The 22545-nt window shown below is 43.5% G+C and overlaps 1 protein-coding gene across 10 annotated transcripts in view; it reads left to right on the forward strand.

Annotated features, from left to right (window-relative positions):
* Positions 1-22545, forward strand: part of magi2a (membrane associated guanylate kinase, WW and PDZ domain containing 2a) — a 166160-nt gene that overhangs the window by 26189 nt on the left and 117426 nt on the right. For 9 of the 10 annotated variants that reach the window (XM_041029987.1, XM_041029988.1, XM_041029989.1 and 6 more), the window contains exon 2: positions 21207-21323. In XM_041029987.1, the coding sequence (XP_040885921.1) occupies positions 21207-21323 (117 nt within the window). Of the gene's footprint in view, positions 1-19481; positions 19598-21206; positions 21324-22545 lie in introns of those variants that run through there. The other variant, XM_041029991.1, reaches the window with a different exon arrangement.

A 22545-nucleotide genomic window follows, 5' to 3' on the forward strand; every position in this document is an offset into this window, starting at 1 on the left:
ATTTAAAAGGATATGTCAACTTTTCATATTAACTTTTCTCTGTCACACGCACTTTCTCACACAAGTGAAGCATGATAATGTAATTTAGTCTCATGGAGCTTGTGTCTGTCGTTCCTCTGGTGTAGTATATTGAGCAGCGCTTCCTTTATCCAAATAGATAATTATTCTCGCTCTGTAACATCTGACTTCTCTGTCCTCAGCAAATCTAAATGAAAAATTGATGTCATTATGGCTCCAATGCTGAAATTGAAAACTGTGACAATATAGGAAACTGTCTCTCTCTGAAGACTGAAGCAGGCGCCTCAGTGTGTCCCCATAATCAGGTGAATTTATTATGACTTTTTCTTTTCTAGATGTGAGAGCTGTGATTCCCTCCAGCATCCATCTTAGTGAAAATGAAACTGATTTGTTTTCACAGAGAAAAGTGTGTGTGTGTGTGTGTGTGTGTGTGTGTGTGTGTGTGTCCGCCCGCTCACCTGTGAAGGAGCTCACTTTGATCTTAACGAGCGTTACAGATATGAAACGCTGTCAAATGTCAAGTGTCATTTGTCTCAAACACACGCACAGTTAATGCAGTTAATGCGTATGCTTTCCAGTTTTTTTTTAAAATTTCCATTGTATTTGGGGAGTTTAGAGGATATTTGCGTGAAGAGGTGAGTGCTGAGCAAGCGTCTCGTAGCTTTTCCCCCGCCACCGCTGGGAGATGAATAATCTGTTGCGAGGCTACAAATATAAGCTGCTCATTTGTGAACTAATTGCGCCGTCACCGCTGAAAACCGAGCCTGGGAGCGCCGCTCTGGCTGTGTATGAGCAATTAGGATACAGATGTTGCACGAGCAGCGGAAAACACTTGCTTCAGGTAATTGAACCCGACAAGTTTGACACAAAAGAAAATGAAGACTGTGTCTGGGATTTAGGAGTCAGATTGAGATGTAGTGCCTGGAAAGTAACTGACTGTTTTATAGGTATATGTCTTTTTCCAATAGAGGGGCTTTATATTGGATTTACTATGCAGCCCATTGACTTTTAAGGGAGGACACCTAAGATATGTTGCCTGGAGCTACGAGTAGGGAGTTAACTGTGTTTTCTGGGTTGGATCACTCATGCACATGTCTACCTGATGTAGCAGGAAAAAATAAGCCCAGGAAGTGCTAATGGAGCTGGAGAGTGGAAGTCAAGAAGAGGCCAGTGAGAAGATGGAGTCTTATTTTTATCTGAAGTGATTATTTCACTATTAGAAATTCATTTTTTCACACAGACATCAGTATGAAGCAGTCTTCTTTTTTTTTTTCCTTGAAAGAAGAAGACATCAAAGTCATTTCAGGGATGGAAGGGAGAGCTGTGCATTATCACGTCCGCTCTGTTTTACTCTATAAAGACGCCACTTTCAGAGCTCCTGAATAATTAAGGATATCTAAGAGTAGCTCTCTAATAAAAGGTAGAGACGTCTTCTCTGTGTGAGTGGAAACAGTAGCACTCTCAACTTTTTCTACACTTGTCTCAGCTGCTATCTTAGAGCTTTGCAGGACGTTCTAATGGACACAAGCCTTTTGTTCGGTTATACAATCTCACTGTCATTGCCTATTTCCAGGGCAGGTAGTGTTGTCAAATTGTATTGCTGTATGAGTTGATAGTTTGAAGAAAATTGCTGTGTTTATGGAGCTTGAGCCATTGTTCCCCCTGCTGCTTTTGACAGACTGTGATAACTGTCTTCAGCACTGGCCTTATTATAAAGGACTCAAGAGGTAATCCGCAAGTAATGAGAAATAGACACAGGCTGGCTAAATAAAATGGCCCTCCCAACAGCACACTTGGATAAATTTACTCATCTAAAATCAAGTCACAGCTATGCTTTGCTTGCTCATGGATTCAGACAAAAACAGGCTTTGAGTTTTTCCAGGTAGGTCAAAATTTTTTTGGGTTTGTTTTCCTCCAAACAGCCTCCTGCCGTAAGATCTGTGACTTTGTAAATCTGGACTTTCATGTTTGCCTTTGAAGAAAAAGCTGTTTATTTCTTCTTGTGAAGACCCGTAATTCTGCTCTGAAAATTGTATTTCGGTTCCTGTGGGTCTTGGTGGACCCGGCTCTAAGAGTCAAGTCATTTCCTTTGATTCACGGTTTGCAAGGTGTATTTAAGGTGGTGAAGATGCTCTGTGTTGAATGTTTAATGTCTGAACTGTTTCAACTGATAAACCCAATACCCACTTGAAGTTTTCATGCTACATTACTTTTTAACTTTACTGAAAAGAAATGATCTCGAGTCACTGGCTGCGCTCCCAAAATGCCATATGGGATATTTTCTGATTTTGATTTATTTTTGTCATCAGTGACTTGTTGGTGCAGTCATTATATCTGATATCTTGTTGGTAGGAAAGAGGCTTAAATCTTCACAGAAAAATAAAGATGGACCCTCAGTTTATTGGGTGACATTATTTAAAGGCAGTCTTAGTCTTAGTTGTGCTTTCACACAAAAGTGTTTGCTTTGGTTCAAACAGTCTCTGGCGCTTTTTCCTGTTTGGTTCCGAACTCCAGTGCGGTTCGTTAGTATTCCTATTATTAGTATAGTTTGTCAGTATGATTACAGGACAAGACGCCTTGTTATCCTCCTGTTTCTACCCGGTCATCAGTTTACATGACATAAGAGGTCGAGTTACAGTCTTGACAAATCTCTGTGACAGCAGAGAAGAAAAAAAAAGGTATCTGTCAGTCCCCGTGACTCCATATTTACAGCTTTTTTTCATAACTCGTATTTTAACTAAAAGGCAGTAATGTATAGTTATTTTTTTTCTCGGTCCACACAATCTGAATTGAGCTACAGGTGTAAAAGCAACCTTAGAGTGCACGGTGGAGGATTTGTTAACCCTGAGCACTGATAAAATCTAGTCCGCTGGTGTTTTGAGATACTAGGAGCCCTTTAGCCATGAATCACGCTCCTCTCATCCTGGAGAATGTCGAGTAAGTGAAAGCAACACTCGCTTTGCCTCTCACTGTGAGTTTGTTTTATCTACTAGCTGCATCTCTATCATCTGAGCCTGTCAGTCCCTATAGATGGCAGCCTCGAGCTGCAGTCAGCTGCACCCCCCCTCCCCCCTCCCTTATGCTGTAACAAGAGGACACAGACATGATGTAGACTTTGAGACACACAAACACACACACTCCACCTCTCATGCTTACACAGCCCTCTTTCACACAAGCACACACCTGTATTCAAAAATAGCATTCACCTAAAAGTGGGAAGAAGTGGGACGTGAAACATGAGGCAGGAGAATTGTTTTGCCTCCGCTAAGTCAGTGGCCAGAGCACAAGTCAGAGATGCAGAGTGGTTCGGGTCTTAAGCAGACTCTCAGCCTCGTATAAATGTTTAATCTAGTGTGCTAACAACTTGTGTTCGTATCCGATTGGTCACTATAAAAGGAAACGACGGTGACAGCCATAATCAATCCCTGTGAAAGAAAGTGGGTCTGACTGTGGAACATACTTTGGTATTTTACAGCAAATAAATAGCTCTTCTGGCCTGTGCTGTGGATTTTATGAGGAGGGGTTCCATTAAAAAATCATGGCACCTCTCTAACGACCCAGCAAACATCTGCACCCTGCTGATGTGTCCTTGAAAATGACGCCGAAGCCCTAATACTTAATCTCTCGTGTGCTGTTATTTTTTTCTTCAGCTTGGGCTGCGGAGCTGGGCAGGCGAAACAGAAAAGACAAATCTCTTCACCCAAAGAATAAATAGCATGTAACAGAAGAAAAATATTTCACAGTCTTTCAGCACTTGAAACAATGGGCTTGGATGGTGAAACTGGCTTTGGGTAAAAAGGCAGAATCTCATAAGATGTGAATGTGCAGTGAAGGAGGCCATTTCAAATGTACATTTACAAAAAGCTTTTATTATACCCTGACCTTTCCCTTAGTTTAAGAGTGTGAAGCAGCTCTATAATTTAGTTCTAAGAGGGGAGAAAAGCTTTTTTTTTTTTTTTAGCTCCACAGAACAAAGTGAATATTACTTTTCAAACTGATCTATTTTTATAAAGGATTGTAAAGCATAAAGCATTTTTGTTTCTTGTTACACATTTTATTTATTTAACTAACAATATTTCAATACAATACAGTTTATTGTGTGAGGGAATTTGTCTTGGACGTCAGTTATTCTACTTTTGAATTATCTGTTAACCTTTTTCTGCCTTTTGTCAGATTCAGGGCTCGACTAGACACATGCCACCCAATTAAATATTGTTCTCAGCCCTGTAAATGGCAGGCACTCAGTTGTTGACACTGTAGCCACCCGGGGTGAGGGGCTTGGGGGGCAGTCGGGGGTGTGCTTGTATTCCCACCGCTCTGGTATTGCACGCGTATTGTGTCAGTGGCATTGACACTAATGTAATGTGAATGGTTCGTTCTAATGAGGTGAAATGAGATGACATTTCGCTCGACAATCAATCATGAGCCAAATACCCATTTGTAAGGCTGCCCGGGAGTCCATGTGTCGATGGTTAACAACAGAAGGCTAGTTAATGATGCGGTAGGATGTGGAGTCCACTGAGCAGTCACTGCACACAGTGTAAATACAAGGTACATATAGCAGTAGTTTTAGCCTGCACTAACACCTGTATTTGTTAAACTCAATAAAGGTGAGGAAGAGGTAAACAGGAGGAAGTGGGAGGTACCACCACAGGTATACAGAGACTCTACGCCTCCTCCTTTCTAACTGTCTGTCTGTGGAGCTGTCAACATAGACAACACCTGTGTCTTCCACACAGTTCAGGGATTTCTGTAAACTACAACCTTTTATTAGCTATTGGAGTTCAATAATCACCAATTTCCAACTTTTAACTAGCAGTCATGTCATCATTCAAGTCATAATTACAGGAGTTCGGAAACAGATCTTTCTGAAATCTCCTCAAAACTCCAACTTGATATTAAGTGGAATGGAAATGACTCAAACCCTAATAAATATTGTAAGCCTGCCATGAACTTAATTAAAGCCAGATTTAATGGATATAGTGTTATATCATTGACACGCAGTATTTTTAATCCTACCGTGACAACTCTGCAATCACGCAACCGCTTTGATTTATCCGATGAGCTGAACCCTGACAAGTTCTTAACACGGGAATATTTCCTCTCTCTACCATTAGTCGCGTGCAAGTTTCTTTTCTATAATAGATAAACTGATCTGGAGACGGTGACCTGATTCACAGGACCAGCCAGACTAAGTGAAATAAAATCATTACATTTTCAGTGGGGAGACACTGTTAGCTGCCAATTTTTAAAACACTTTTGACAAATTAAAAAAAAATGTTTTTTTTTAATAATACAATTATTTTTGTGGCCTGTAAAAATGTAGTTGTTGAATTTGGTTCTTGAATGAACTTTATTACTCTTTTCAGAGTCACTGTATATCTCCTTGGCAGTCTTGTCCATTATTTATACCACGTCACCTCTGTCACCATTATATTTCACCTTGTGTTTGAGCGTCGCTGGTTTGAACGAGCCACTTTGTGTGTGAGTGTGTGTGTGTGCGTGTGTGTGTGGGTGTGTGTGTATGTGTGTGTATGAAACTGACTGTCTAGGGTTAAATGGGGTTGGGGTTGATCCTGTCTGCCCTGAGTTGGCATGGCTCTCTACTCTCCTCTGCCCACTGAAGCTGAAAATAGGACTGGGGCTGCAGGCTCTCTCCCTCTGCACAGCTCACTGCTGGATCACAGCACTGGACAACTTTGGATTCTCAACATAACAGCACACTTTCTACTAGATGTACCGTGCCCACCGATATAAAAGTGATGTGAGCGCTAAGGACTGGTTAGCTGATGAACTGATAAAGGTGTTGATCCACGTGTCACTTTCACTTTATGCTGTTTATGACAGGATACTCGTTGAGCGAGGCACAACCTCACGATAACACAACACAGGTTTTCGCTGACAGCTATCGACAATAAGTGGCCAATAAACGTTGCATTGTGCCAGAAAAAGTCAGGGGTGAAGAGGAGAACTTCTAACCGATGTAAACAATGCAGGTTTCAAAACGCTGAAAAAAACAGACTTTAAAAACATTTTACGAGGATTGAAATGGATTCAACGCGTTTGTCAGGCCTTTGTAACAGTGGTGCAGTGGGTTACTTATTAAGGCAGAGTGGCATTCAGCCTGCGCGGCTCATCCTCAGTATGCTAGTGACTTTCACAAATAGCAGCTTTTGAGCATTTTCACGTGGCAGGAGACATTTTTGCTCCTGCTGAAAAAGATTTGTACTGCGGCACAGCGTGTAGCACCGAGGCAACAATATTGTGACAGCTCAGAGGACAGATCCCAATACAACAGACTCTCTCTCTCCCTGTTTAGCACTTTCTTTCTATACTTTGTGTCTATAGCACTTGATGCTCCATTTACCACCTTCCCCTTGAAATGTATTTACCCCATTGGTGGTGATCTGATCACACATGCCTGCCTTTTAAAATGTTCCAGTGGAAAAAGAAAATTTAATTTGTATGGAGCAGAGTATGTGAACCCAGCCTTAACCTGCAGCCTTAAAAGAACTGTAAGCTTTATTAGTGCGTATGCTTCATTCATACTTGATGTCAGGGCTTCGGGATGTTTGAAACCTCTTAATATCTGTATTCTCCACACATGAGAGAATCATCTCAGGCAGCGTCTCTGTCTCTGTCTCTCTCTCTCGTCCGTACGTCACCTCACTTCATTTGTTTGCTTTGTTTCAGGGGACTGTGCTGTGCTGTCTGCCTGCTCACTTGAAGCACTTGCTCCGTCTTTGTTTTGTCTGCGACAAGTCATATCACCAAGCAAGCCTCTTGCCAATAGTCATACCTAGCACGAGTGATACAAGAACGCTGGCATCAATTAGGCAAAACACAACGAGAGCATGGCAGCACATCAATATTTATTTCATCTGCATATAAATGAGATTGGGTTTTAGGGAGCCATTTGCTGATGAACCTCTCCCTCTCCAGAGTTCTCTGTCGACACCACTCTAGTTATGACAGGAAGGGGTGGGGGTGAGGCAGGTGGGGGTGGGGGCGGAGGGCTACAGGAGCAGAAAAGAGCTGAGGCATAATAAGATTCAGGGAAGAAGAAATTTCAAGGCTCAAGGTGTTTGTTCTCTCAATTTGCTACCTGGCAGCTTAGGCCTCATTTTCTTTGTAACTGAAACTGACGCAGCACCTCATCTGTAAACATTTCTGAAGAAGAGACTAATTCACAGAGGTCAGAGATCAATTCTTGGCAGCTCACAGGCCCAGACACTGGAAGTAATAGGACGGGGGGGGGGGGGGGGGTTGACACTGATGCTGGTGAACTGTGGAGCAAGAAGTCATGTCTGTGGAGGGCTCTGGGCTGTAGACTCAATTGCATGTCGAGCTGCGTGTTCCCACTTGGCCCCGGGGCGAGTGGGGCCGCGGCTGCAGCCACAGCCACAGCATGGGGTGTCTCCGCAAGACTGCGTGAATTTGTGTCCCTGCCCAGGACTGCAAGAGGAGGGAGGAAAAAAAAAGTTGTTTGTTCAGAGGGAGATGTCGGTAAACCAGTTGATGGAGCTGTCTGTGGAAGTTTGAGTCCTCTGCAGCCCTCAGCTACTTGAACTACGTGAACCAGCATGCAACAGTGATGGGACATGACAGGTGGAATTTCCCCTGGTGGCACCTGGGAAAGAACAGAAAACTGAATCTTGTGCTACAGAAAATTGCACACATGCTTTTGTTCTTTTTACATCTGTAAACACGGCCGACCATAATGATTGTTTTCATTAGTCATTAATGTGTGTGAACTTTAAATTCTTTTGCTGTCAGCTCTTCCTGCAACACAGTATAGCTGAGTCTGCTTAACATTTACTTGACGGCCCTTTTATAAACTTCTCCATGTTTTGCTGTAGCACCAAAGCGTTTATTTAGCCTTCAGCGTGCCTCTGTTGTCGTGGGTGCTCCCCCCAGTTTGTGAACCTCTGCGTTATATTGTTCAAGCATCAAATGAGATTGAGAACATGGAAAACATCCAGGGCTCAAATCAAAGAAGGGCCTTGAAAGCAGTCCCTTCTCCTCTGCTCGGCCTTTATGTCGAGTGCTGTTTGCCCTCTCCTGCTAGAACAAAATCGAGCACTTTAGGGTGCCCTGAACGGTAAATGGGTGGTATAGATCAGTGTTGGAAAAACACAGTGTTTCTCCTTTCATCAGCTGCACTGCTGTAGCCCTTCAAACTAAGGTCAATTTCCTGTGCCAAAGCTTCAGTGGAACTGAAATTAAGCCTTAAGTTTACTGGATGAAAACTTCTCTTGCATTTTGTTTCCTAACCTACACACATAGCTGTGTTCAGCCTTTTGTCACAACCCCCAGACGAATGCATGACGCTGACCGCTGCTGAGATTGTAATTAACCTCCCCTCACAAGCAGGAAAATCAATGAGATGCTTTGCGCAGTCATTATTGGGAAAATGGACCGTTCAACACTGGTCTGTTTAAATGTTGATTTTCTTTATGCAGTCTTGTTCTGTTTGAGGGCTTTTCAGCTAATCGTTTGCCCTCACGATCGAGTGGTCAGTTCTATTTGTCACTTGGATCCTCACATGACATTTAACATTTAGCTTTAACTTATTTTTTCTTTTTCATTTCCAACGGTGCGAACAGAGAATCTGAATATCGCTGCTTCCAACTATAACATTACTCTGTTAGAGTTTACTGAGACACATGACAGAGCAGTCGCCCATCTGCTGGTTCAAGAATCATCATGTAAGAAAGAACTTTGATGAAAAGCCAGAAGGGGATGCGATTGTTTGTTGGAGAAAACAGGAAGAAAAAGTCTGTGAAACACAGCCTGTGAGAGAGTCTCCTGTCCTTATTGGACAGTGGCTTCCAGTTATGGGCTGCAGCTTTTTTAGCTGCCTTTTATGTGTGCCAGCACCAGAGCTTTGAGTCCAGTGCAGACAGCCACGGGCAGCCTGTGATGGGGATGTTTCCAGAGGAGGGTGACATGGGAGAATTTGAGATGGTTGACCAGTTGCACTGTTGTGGCTGAGCCGAGAGGGCTGACCTGGATGAGCCAGTAGTAGCTTTTACTCACAGGGATACATGCAGGCGCAAGCAAAACAGTAACCACTGACAAATCTGTGACTCTGATCAGACAGCCATGTTGTCACATGGTTCACAGTGAATTCACATTACACACAGACATTTTCTGTATTTTAAAAGCAGCTTTATGTTTTTTCAGCCACTGAAATCATCAATTCTCCACGATAAATCTTAGCTAGTTAAGACCAAATTTGAACAAGGCTTCATCTCTCTGCAGCCGCGGAACAGCTGATTTGCATGATGCATGTTCAAACTATGCTGATGACCTTTTACTCAGGACTATGTCCCAGATACTGGGTGCTTAATAATGCACTGTAGGCATTCAGGCTTCCGAACGCATTTCCCTCCCAAAACTTCCTCCACACACCAAAATGACTGCGTGTTGAGTGGTCCCTGTACAGCAGCGCAGAGCTTCAGACGGATTCATGTTGAAATCCTGTTGAGATCTGACCTGACAAGGGTCCCTCTTGGAGTTTGATTACCTCAGATGATCTACACTCACTGCAGCATCCAGTCTTCACTGCACTGCAAACGTTCTTATCCAGAGGGTGCAGGCTTGTGTTGGCTGTTTGTGTGTGTGTGTGTGTGTGTGTACTGCTTATGTTTGTATGTCTGTCTGTGAACTCCCTGGTGCATCTCAGTTTTCTTGCAATGTATTGGTTTATCCATAAAAGGCGTTCTGCTGGGGGATGTTAACTCGGAGACAGTCCTCCGCTTTGCTCAGTAAGCTGTGATCTGGAATCGGCCTGCCAAATGCAATTGGGCGAAATGGCCTTTGAAGTGTGCCATGATTGGCTGTGTGTGGCGGCTATTTTGACAGCGCAGGTTGTGACAAGGAGGCAGTTGTTGAAGCAACAGTAACTCTGTAGGTCACACTGGGCTAGGTTTCCATAAATCTCCGATGTAAACGTGTGTGTGTGTGTGTGCATGTGTGTGTTTCAGCGTGAGTCAGTGTGAAGGAACTAGTAAATCACTTTAAACCTGAGTGTGTGTGCATGTGTGTGTCTCTGTGTGTGTGTGTGTGTGAAGAGAGAGAGACTTGATGGATTACTTTTAGTGCAGCGAGTGAGCGTTTGTGGTTGTTTGTGTGTGAGAAATCAGGAACGAACATCTCTCCGAGCATCTCTGTATGTACAGCCCTCCTGCAGCTTCCCCTCTTTGAAATTACATTTCAAACAAATATTTCATCCACATTTCCCCTCTGAGCCTCACATTGTCACAGTTCATTAAAACATAATTGAAAAGGAATATTCAACGGCTCACTTTGCACACACACCACTTTACCCCATTACACTTGCTAAAGAAACATTTACGTGGAATATCATCTCGGTTCTGTTTGCTCTCAGATAGCTACATGAGCCGCTTACACGGCTGCCTTATCGTTTCCCATAATTCATTTCTGCCAGCCCAAATAAACATAGCGGGGAATGTGGGATATGCAAAGCGTGATTCAGCAGCAATATTCGTAATCTTTCCTCCATCAGCTTCTATTACCAGCGCTGCCGAGTTCAGCGGACCAGAGCGCTCCTGGGCTCTGATTGGGTTAGTTCAATTAAACTGGGCCCAGCAAGGTGTAATGAGAACTGTGCTGTATCAGTGCGAAGGAGTAATCCCGGTGGCGGCCATTATGGTTTCTGCTATTAGCTGGCGACCCATTAATATCAATAACGCCCCCGTTTTCCTGTAACTGTGTTGGAGTTGCCCTGACTCAGCCATCACTCAGTTCAGCCAGACACCTCAGAACAATGGTCAAGCTTCAATGAGATGGTAATGTGCTATGCTATAAACAAGGCCATGTGTTAGAGAAATAAAAGTCAGTGCAGGTTTGAGTGAATGGAAATCATTTGTGGGGCTGTTGTGCGTGAGGTTTCCCCTCCTCTCCCTTCCTCTCGAGGGCTGAACGATTAATTGTTTTCATATCAAAATTGCAATTTTGAGCAAATGCAATTTTGAAGTCACAAGAGCCAGGATTTTAATTATGTAAATCTCACATCAGTAAAGGCTAATTCCAGTTAATTACACCTTGCGTCTTGTTTTCATCGTTCTGGCCATCCTTCCTGTCAGTTCTGATTACACTGAACTGAACCAAGATTCTTCCCAAAGATCAGAGAAAGAAACGAGCGCATGATCAGACAGGTTTTAAATAATCCTGATTATCTGAACCGCTTCTTATGGAGGTAAAGTCCTGGAATCACATGATAACAAACAGTTCATCATTTATCTATTGATTCTTTTCATAAGGAAACACGTTTGTGATTTTGCTTGACACAACACATCTTCAGTGCAGTTGCAAGCTGTAGTTTATTTGTATAAACTGTTTGCAGTGTAAACCGACCGCAGACCTAAATAACTTTAACATGGGATATTACTGATTACCAGATGTGGGTCTTGCCTTAAAATAAAAGCCTGTAACAAAATATCGATCCTGGTTTGTCTCTTCCCCTCCAACTCTTTACTTCTCTCACATAAGGAGAAAACCTCTAGGTGACCATCTTCTCTTTTAATGTCCCTTTTTTGTCTCAGTTTTATGTTCTTCCCTTTTCTCAGCACTTATCTTCTCCTATTAAGACTTCAGAAGTTCAGCACAGGGATCCAATATTTTTTTTTTTTACAGTAATAATAATTAATACAAAAATTGCGAGCTATTATCTGTAACTCAAGGTGTTACAGTTGAAGGGGTTTCTTATTTTTAGTTTTGGAATTGCCTTTGTCTGTGTGGTGTCTTCACCCAGGCACACAAAACAGGAGCACATGAAATTAATTATAGTATTGTGTGAGATTTGCTTCACTGGGTCTCTCAGCACTGTCTTTACTGTGATAGAAGTAATGTTGTTGTCAAGGCAACCGAGTTATCGAGCACCGAGTTTGTCCGCTCTGCCTTTTTACCACTCTGTCCCCTGCCTGAAAGACTCGGTCTGTCTTCAGTCGGTGAAACCGTTGCACTGTTGCAGGCGAATTACATGTTTTTGAGGCGACAGTTTGACAGGAGAAGGATCCTCGTCATGCAAAGCGAGGGGAGTTTTCCCCCTTGACTGAGTTACCTGCACGGTGACATTAGCATGTTGAGCCCGGATGCACTACTCCACCAGTCGACCAAGGCGAGGTTATTTCACACTCTCCTGGAGTTCAAAGCTGACATGTGGGAGCAGTTTCGATGTGCTCGCTCGGCTTTCAGTGTCTCCCTGCTGTTGATTCTTTGCTGGAAGGGCACCCCCATGGCAGTCTGTGCCTCCCTTTTCAAATCATTTCGTCTTTATTTGACTTTCGTATTCATCTTCAACCCTTTAGTGCCCTCTGCTTTAGCTTCCTACCCTCTGCACCTCTTTCTAGTGGCCTGGGTGTCCTCACAAATTGACTGGCGCCTGAAGCTTGGTGTTAGTGAGTACTGTGCAGTGGCTACTGGTGGTTGTGACTAGTTTCTGTTTTATTGCAAAATAGATTCAGAGATGAAATCTCTATTGCCATTGCTTCTCATTTGTCAGAGCAGGGTTATATATAACTGGATGGCGCTAATATGATAGTGTAGCTTTGGACTCTCCAGTTCTCTCAAAGTGCCTTCACTACTGTCAGGATGGTTTGCTTGCATATCAGATTTCATTTAACTAAACTAAACTAAACGGTTCAACTAAATGTGAAAGCATTACACAAATTTATTGTCAAAGTTCACTAAAGTTGAGCTTGACACCCAAAATTTGCACGTTTTTTTTTTCTTTTTTTTTCTCTTTGAATTTATTTCACTGCAGTTTTGCCGTTTTAATGGCTGCTGTGACAGGAACTTTGATCTCCTCACATCTAAATCCCAGCCTGCTGTGCCTCGTGCTGGGATGAGCAGCCTGTCGGACATGCATGTGCATGAAGACAAGACGCTGACAGACCTCTCTGTTATCACCCATTTTAAACTCATTCCCACTGGCTTTATCAGGCAAACAAAGCCGTTCCAGTTGCTCTTTGAAAGTGCTGGCGCAACAAATGAATAAATAAGCAGCCCTGTTTATTATGTTTCTTCTGCAAATATAGAAACAAGGAGAAAGGGGAGAAGGGAGAGAAATAGCCCGAAAGTTGAGAATGTGAAAGGGTAGTAGAAAAATGAATCGACCAAGAGAATAGCAGAGAGGACTGAAAGGAAGGGTAGAGAGAAGGTACGGGTTGGGTGAATGTCATTTAAACTTCAAAACCAGTCAGTGTCCAAACACTGACTGGTTTTGAAGTTTAATTGTATTTGCTGCGTTGTTGGCTGGACGCGCGGCAGTAATTTTCAGGCTGCTGCAGAAGTTGAGGCAGTTAAAAGCTTGGGCTGGTGGCCTGATGCGGCTTTAAGTGATGGGGAGCAGTTCCAGGAATTGAGACAATAGTTAGTTAATGCCGACTTGCCAACTTCTGTGTGGGGTTGAACAAAGCAGGAGAATCGTGGACATTTGGCAGAATCATCATCCATAAAACTAACTTCATATGCTTTGCACTGTAAATCCAAATGAGTTGCATGAATCCACTGAATGTACAGATATGGAAAAATGCTATCTAGATCAGGTTTCCTTGAAGCTGTGCTGTCTGTAGGTTGGTCTGCTGTCCTGGCAGCTTTGACCCGTAACAGTTTATGATGTACCCTTTTAGAAAATACAGAAACAAGAGTGATTAGCTCTTACATTAGAAAATGGCTGCGCGCCCCGGGCTGCCTCTGAACTGTGACTACACATAGAGTATAAATTTTGGAGCACTCCAGATCCAGTTTGAAAAACTGAGTTCAAATGTGCAAAAGTTTGGTTGGCGATGTCGCTGAGCATAGGACGACGTTTATGGGATAAGTCGACATCAGAGAGGAAGGGAATGAATGGCTGTAGAGGAGATTCAGAGCGAAGAATAGGCAGCGAAGAGAGTCTCAGTGCCAAAGCAGGGTCAGTGGGTGATTTGATAAACTGTACAAAATCAGCTGGAGTGAGTATGGGGCAGGCAGGATTCATATTAGGTGCAGCCTTTGATTTGCTTCCAAATTCCCAGGGTCGTGGCCCGTGTTCTCTTTGTGTTCAGGCATAGCTTCTCTTTGAGGTCAAAAACAAGATTTTCTCGAGGGTGCTATACCTGGAGACATAACCGAGTGCCAAAGTACTTAGCAACAGCCAGTGGCTTTTAGGCAAAACTGCCAGTCAAGCCAGTGGGGGCAGCCAAATTTAGCTCTCTGCTTGGGCAACGGCAGGACTAAGAGATTTAGAAGCTCAAATGTAGTTTAGTTGCCGGGGTGAGTGGTTTTACCTGCCTGATGGTTCACTTGATTTACGACGGCACGGCCCGATGTCTGCTGTGGAGGCCAGTGACAGGTCAAGACATCATTTAACATCGGTATCCGGCGTCTGTAGGAATCCTCACCCAACCTATCACAGTGTATATTGATGAACACGCTGCTGTGTGGATTGATGTTTCTTTCTTCAGGTATCCAGCCTTGAGCACAGAACCTATTTTGAGCTTTTACTAAAATTTATATGCTTTTACTATGGAACACTAAAGGTATAATCGTCCCTCCAGGAGGGACACTAGAAGTCAAAATTGCGAGCAGTAACAGCTATTATATTTACTTTTTAATGATTTTAAGGAAATAAACCTTATGAGAGTAAGTGCTGCTTTGAGAATGTTGGCAAACCAAATGTGTGTATCTTGATTTTAAGTCACAAAATCCTGGCACAATGTGAGTTTGAGATACTGTTACTGTAGCCATGCATACATGATATCAAAATCTGCATCTGAATCTGTCTCCCAGAGCAGACACACACTCAAGTGCCAGGTATCATCACTACATAATACATCAACATTGTCTTTCCTACTACATGTTGTCTCCTGCTGTGGATATTCACTCATAAAGCCTGCAGTCGGTGGATCATCAGTTTTAGTCCAATTCTGTGCTTGCATTCAAATCACAGCTGGTGCTCGCCCAATAGTGTAAATTCATGCAAATCAGTTTGCTCAGCGGAGGTAGAGCACCGTGTGTAATCACGTGCTTTTATGCAAAAAACAGGTTCAGATGAAGTTCGGCCAAGTTTTCGGCTCAGGATCTCTGTGCCAGCGAAACACCAAATACAAATGTGAGGACGTGCAGAAACCCACATTAAGCTTAATGACATAGAAGTAGTCCTATTTATTAACATAAACCGTGTTCACCTCGACAGTACATATAGTAATTAGAACAAAAATAGGGTCAGTTAAGGATTGAAACGTAATTTGGAAAACAAGATTTCATGTCAGTAGGAGGGCTAAACACAAACAATTGGGTTTAGATTGATCCCTATCCAAAAAGCAAATCTGGGCCCACTTCACGTTCTGATAGGTATAAACAGAACCATATGTGATTGAATATATGGCAGGTTCAGTAGTATGAGGTACCAGCCTGCTCTCTCAGGCTGCTCCCCATCAATCCACTGCTTAACGTGACCACTGCAAAACACGGCGGCACATGAAGGACATATTCCATTTCCTGCTCCAGCCGCACTATCAGTGTCCCATTCCCAGGCTAAAATGGACCAGGCCTCCCCCTGCCAGAAGACAGATGCTGCACATCAGAAGCACACACACACACATGCTCACACACGAGCAGGCAGCTGGTGAGCTGAGTGAATTTCCATGGCAATGGGTGAGCTGGGGATGGTCAGCATAAAGCAGCAGACGGGAGGTATGCGACGCAATCACCTGTGGGATTTGGAGAGCTGGAGGCTCAGCGTGGATGTGTGTTTCAGGCTCGTGCTGTTTAATTTTAGGAAATGTGAGGAATGTTTCAAAAGATAAATAATGGAATGTTTTCTCGCACAGGTAGAAACAGGTACCGTAGTCCAAGGATGCTGTGAACTGGTTTAAAAATATATGTATTTTTGAATCCATTGGCTTCTAATCAATCCTGGATAAGATGAAAAGTGATTCACAAAGTCTTGAAATTTGCTTGAAAGCTGTGTACTCTGTCATAATGAACACAAGCAACTTTGACTACCTAAACATGACCCTAATTTTAATTCATTTTTCTTGCCTAATCCCCACTGATAGCTACCGTTGTTATGTGGTGATGAGCATGTGAGATAATGAGAAAAGTCAGCTCACAGGAAGAAAACATTCGGATCAGCATTTCATTTTCATTTCTTTGTGTGTGTTCATGCAGCTCCATCTGAAAGCCAGTTGGTGTTCATGGATTCCAGCACTTTCACCACAGACTTGGTTTCATATATGTTCATTGAAGGCTAATCAACAGAGCGCAGTGTGTGTCGGCTGGAACTGGCAAGGTTTTAAGCTCATCCTGAACTTTTAATTAGTCTGATTATCCAAACAGCTGTCTGCTGGCGCTCCCTCTGACTTTAATGCACACGCACACACAGCGTGATAATGCTACATATGTGACTGCCGCCGGGTGCCCTCAGAGCGGGGTGTGATAAATATTGTCAGCGAGGCTCTGATGACAGCGCTCCAAGCTCTGACTGACTGTCAGCACATCCTGCGTGCTGGATTTTTCTTGATGGAATAGAAAGTTTTCAGGCTTCTGCAGGAGACTTTGAAGACTTGGCTGTCAAAAACGCTGCTGAAGTTTTTGTTTAGTGCTTTTTGAGTGGGTTACAAGTGCATGTGTTCTGCATTTATGTCCATCACGATGACCTTGTGGGCTCGTTTGGAGTCAGTTTTCACTGAGCCTCCTTTGTCTGCCTGAACCTTTGATACAGTCAAGTCTACATTTTAGTTTTTTCTATCGTCTCGTATAACTCTACTCTATTCCTGCAGTAAATTGTCCCATGTTGTAACATAAATCACTGACCCAGAGGTGACAGCTCAGCATCAGCACACACTTTGAATCTCTACAAGCATTTGTGCTTGAAAACGGTGATGGAAATATGTCGTTTATGTTTGTTTCACTTATTAATTTCAGGAAGGCTACAGCCTCCTCATCGCTCCACACGGATCTGATGTTGATCTGTATTTTTGGCATTTGGCGGATTGATCAGTGTTCCCATAAAGCTTTTTGATTTATCAGCTTGTGTGTTTTTCTCTGAGAAGTTAAACTACAAGTTGGAGGACCAGTGAAAATAGTCGTTCTCCGGCTTTCTTTGTCTGCCATGTTAATTTATTTCTGTGATGATAGTTTCTGTCGTAGTGATGCTGGAAGACACCCATCGATAGAGATGAATTTCATGAAAATATCTTTTTTGAAAGAATCACAACACTTAGTTTCCAGTTGCAGAAAATAGAGCTATTCATTCCGTTGAATTTAAATTAAAAACTAAATGTGTGATCGCTGTGAACAAATCATTACACTTTGCAAATTATAGTTTTTAACTGCAAGCCAAACTCGATAAACCATGAATAATTCATTACACATGCAAATGTAATTTCAATTGATGAACGCAAACGAATTGGAAGAACAGAGGCTGCGTGTTTATAACCACCGTCTCTTTAAGGTTGAGTGCTGCTCCAGAGCGCCTCACCTGGGTCCACATGTTGCAGTGGTAGTCAGTGCTGGTCTGTGAGTTTATGGCAGGGTATGAGGCAGTTAGCTGTTGTAGCACCTCTTTCCCCAGAGGAACCAGCTGCTGTCTTGTTTTTTTTGACTCTCCACAGGCTGTTCTTTCTCTCCCACCTTCCCAGGGGATTTACATGGCACCTTCTGAGCTTAAATGGTGGATTCTCTTCTTCAGCAGAGCAACAACAATTTTCATTCACCCATCTGTTTAGGAAACAGTTATAATGCCTTCTTGTTGCTCTAAACATGTTAGAAATGCTTCTTAAAATGCAATGAGTCCTTTCATCCTCTATCATGGTAATATTTTTTATGCCTCACATGTACAGCAACATTTCTGTTACCTTTTCCAAGGTTGAAGTAGGAATAATAAGCGAATAATGGGATGAAATGCATGAATTGTCTATACCTCCGGGACTATTGTCATGCTCAGCTTATTGGCTCATGCACCACTGAGTGGATTTTCCTGTGTTATTGTCAGTCCAAAGCTCTACCTTGTCCCTTGTTCCTCTGTCTCTATGCCAATTATTAGGTCATATTGAGGAGAGGTGCAGCCACCAGTGTGTGCTGCTGGTGATGCTCGTCAATCAAACATATCAGCTAAATCCAAAATATGGAAAAACCTATCTTGCTCTGAAGTTCAAGGTCAATGTGCAGTATCAGGAGAGCCCTTTATCTTTTATGTCTAAAGGCTCTGGCTGTTTGGCAAAATTTTAACGTAACTTAGATGCATTTTATGTTCTTGGTTATGTTAAAATATAATCTGGCTCTTTTTTGATAAAAAAAAAAATAAAATTGATTTACCTTTAGGGAATAGCTCCAGTTTATTGAGTATGAGTTTTGGCTGCCTTCCCATATTCAGAACTGTGGACTATGGGTCACACAAAACAAGACATCACCTTGGGCTCTTGGAAATCATTATGAGTGTTTTTCACTGTTTTCTGGCAATTTGTAGACTGAAACAAGCAATTCATAAAAAAATGCCATAGAGTATATGTTGTTATCCATAGTTAAATAGTTGACAAACATGAAAAACACATCAAAAGTCTGCGCATGCTTTCATAGTATTTTATTCCTCTGAAGGCTGAGATTAAACTCATGAAATCGTACATTGTTCAGTTCCATTTAGATGCAGCAGACTGTTAAAGTCAAGCTGTTTGTGGGGCTTTCAAGTGCATAAACATAAATATAGAAAAATATATATTATCACTAAAAGAAAAAGTGGAGAGGAGGAGCAGATAAATGGAATGACTGCATGACCAGAATGGGGAGAATCTGCAACACAGAAGAGTAACCAGAAACCACTGATGTTGGTTTCTAAACACTGAGTAAACAAACAACAACCTAATTAGTAGGAATGATGTTCTGTTGGAGAGAGACAGCGGCGAATTTGGCTGAAACATAATGTTCAGTCTCATCATGTGGTAACGGATTTTGGAGGAAGAGGAAGGTCAGAGCCAGGTCATGTGGATGCTATACACCAGGAGAGGTGTGTGATGTGGCAGTGGACGGCTTTTAATCTGAAAGAGGCATGTGGAGCAGATGTAGTGCCCTGTGCTGCAGATGGGGGGCGTTGTAGGACCTGAGAATCTGGAGGGATCCAAGAGGGAAAGGGATCTCAGTGCGATAGGTCCCCACCGCCAGAGCCGCGCTTCAGTGGTCGCTCTCCCTCACTCGCAGCAACACACACACACTCTCTTGCACACACACTTCTTCCCTTCCCCTCCTCTTTCCCGCTCTGTCTCTCTCTCTCACACAGACAGACACTCTTTGCCTCTGTGCCACTCAATCGGCTGCGCTCTCCTGTTTCATCTCTCCACCGTGGAGTGCAGAGAGAGGTGGTTCGGCTCCCGGGCTGGCTGGCAGTGGCTACACTGGGGCAAACAGAGACAGAGTTGGGGGACCTGAGGGGACAGGACAGTACTAGGGGGGGGGGGATTCCAGTGGGATAGATCCGGCGCAAGATTTCCTCCAGCGGAGATTATTTGCATCACAAAACCTGTGGAAAGAGGACTCTGACACTACACTGGCTGCACAACCGCTGTCCGCGCAAGAGGTGCCATTTAGTGTGTTTAATACGTGTGTGTGTGTGCATGTGTGTGATTGTGAGTCTGCTCACCTTTTCAGTATGCAGACTCACTGGCTTGGCTTCTTTTCTCATGCAAATATAAATTGGCTGGTCGTGCTGCTCCACGTCTTTGACAGAGACACAGATGGAGCCGGTCTCACTAATTCAGGTTTGCATGATCATAATGCAACGCTCCATGAATTAGTTCAGCTCTGATGGAGTCGTGCATGTTGTTGTTGTGTGTGTGTGAGTGAGAATGAGAGGTAATTTGAGAACACACGACTCAAGAACCAGAATGTGCTAAATAAAAGATCTCCCCAGTATGACAGAAAACTTCCAGACTAGGTTATCCACGAATTACAGTGTCACCCACCTTCTGTCTGAGCCTTTCTACAGTCGACTGCATGTCTGTTACTGTTCAGATGCCTCTGTCTCGTGTGTGTGCATTGTTGATATGTGTGCTCTCAAACATATCATGCTTGGATGTCATTGCCTGGGGATCACAGAGGGGAAAAAAGAAGAAAGGGGGAGCTAAATGCTATGTGGCACAGTGCCAAGCTGCTGCTTTAAGCAGGATGTTGAAGGTTAGACGAATGTCTTTTCAGCCCGTGCACCTCTGTCCGTCTGTCTCTCTGCTTCTTTACTTCTACGCAGAGAAGTAGCACGTATGAGAAGCGTGTTGGTTAAAGCAGCATCATGAGGAATCCCTTAAGTAACGTCAGTCGAGCTGCCCCCTCTCCTCCCAGCCGTCCTGTCCTGCCTCCATTTGAAATGTGATTATGTGAGTGTGTGGCGGAGTAGATAGATGGAGTATTTGTTGGGGAAGGGGGCGTGGAGCTGATGCTTATTTTAGCTTGCTCTCCCCCTTTCTACTCCCCCGTGGGATTTGCCCTTGCCTTCCATCTCTCTTATCCCCTACCTCCATTTCTCTGTCGCTGCCTCCATCACTTATTTTTATTTTTTATTTTTTTTATCTTGTTTCCTGCTGAGCCAGCGAGATGTTCTGGTTTTAAGTGAAAGTCCAATCACCCCAACTGGGGCTGCTGGAGAGAGGGGGAGAGGAAAGAGAGGAGTAGGTTCAGGTGGGGGTGATGGTGAGGGAGAGGAGAATGGAAGTAAAAACAGCCCCCGGGGGAGTCCGCGGGTGATTTATGTGTAGACATTTCTCCACACATTTGGCCACCGCTCCAATTAACACCTCCACCAATCGGTGGCTGCACATCACAGATGCTGAATCGGAGAGAGGGCACAGTGTATTCATTAGTGTTGGCTGTGTTTGTTTGTAGGGATTTTGCAAATTCAAATTGTTTACTGTGGCTTTCAGTGATTTCTGGGTCATTTGTCGCTGCAGTGCTCGGAGCTTCCACTGCTTGCTCTTGAAGTTTGGAAATTGCACAGAAAACGGGGGCAGGGCTTTCTGGGTAATTCACAAACACATCCAGTTGCCCCCGTTTCTGGCCAAGGCCTGATTAGGTTCTTTCTCCTCAAATCATCTCTTTACTTCTACAGGAGCAAAAATGTACAGCCCATCATTTCAGGGGGATCAATTTGCCGGGACAGGTGTGATTACTGATTACAGTCACTTGTGTTCCTCCAGGGGGCGTGATAGACAAAGACCTGCGCCACTACCTCAACCTGCGGTTCCAGAAAGGCTCGGTGGACCACGAGCTGCAGCAGATCATCCGGGACAACCTCTACCTCCGCACCGTCCCCTGTGAGTTACCTTCTCCTCACCCTTTCTCCCTTTACATCCTCGTTACCTCCACTCACCTCCTAGAAACAGACACTAGATTACTAGTAAAGCAAAGCAGGCTGCTGCAATGGGACCCAAGACCTCCAGGGCCACCATAAGGTCCAGGTTCACTGTCTTATAGTTTTATTGTAGTAGTAGTAGTGGCCCTTTATGAAAATGCAATTTGCCAACAGTTTGTGCTTTAGAGTGGGTCCAGCTTTCCTTCTTGATCTTTAACCTCTTGTCATGAGGCCTTGTGGAAAAATCTAGTTTTAAGACCTTTATTATTTCAGTGGATGGGTTCACATGGTGCATATTTCCAAATCCAGTAAATCACATTTTCTCAGTTGACAAATCAACTCAAGGACCACTCATTCATTTGTGCAACCCGCTGCACACCCTCAGGATGCTCAGGATCACAGAAAGCTACATTTCCATAGCAACTGTGCAAAATCTGCTAATGGCCACAGTTTGATCGGGCTGAAAGCTCCAGAGTGAGCGACTAAGTGGACCTTGAGTTGAAATTGTTTTGTCATCTGCAGTTCAAAAATGAGCTGACCGTATTGCTGCATTATTTTTTTATTATTATTTTTTTTTACTATCACCGCAAACCCATTGACGCAGAGCAGACTTGGGACCAGGTAGGATGCTAGCTGAGGAGGACTGGCTGGTAACTGCTATGCTGCTGTGTATAGTCAAGAGGCACATATATGAGCACAGGAAGTGGGAGGAGTGGTGGTCAATAAGGACAGCGTGTTCTGGATATGTTAAATATTCCATCTGAGAAGAGTGTGTGATTAGATAGTTGCTTTCACTTGCTGCCATGTCCTTTTGGCTTTAGTCCCAAACCTCCCAACTATCTGTCTGTAATCGATTAGCTGCTGGAGTGTTGGTTTAAGTGGAATCACTCGTCTGGAGGTTCAACTCTTTAAAATCAAGTGTTGGCTGCAGCTCTCAGTGTCTAATTAGCTGCATTAACTGCTTCACAAGAGCACACAACTGAGCAACTGGGTGTAATGTAGACAAACAAAGATAAGATTTGAATGGCTTTAAGCTTTTGACACTTGGTGTTTTTAGTTCAGGACAGCGTTTCAGACTCTGTGATTCTGGTTCTTCTGTGGTGTCTGTGTGTGCATGTTCATGTGTGTGGCCTTTATCAGTTTTATTAAGCCGGCAGTGCTTAAATGGGCTTAGACTCACTGAT

This window comes from Toxotes jaculatrix, chromosome 22 (assembly GCF_017976425.1).
Source record: "Toxotes jaculatrix isolate fToxJac2 chromosome 22, fToxJac2.pri, whole genome shotgun sequence".
NCBI lineage: Eukaryota > Metazoa > Chordata > Actinopteri > Toxotidae > Toxotes > Toxotes jaculatrix.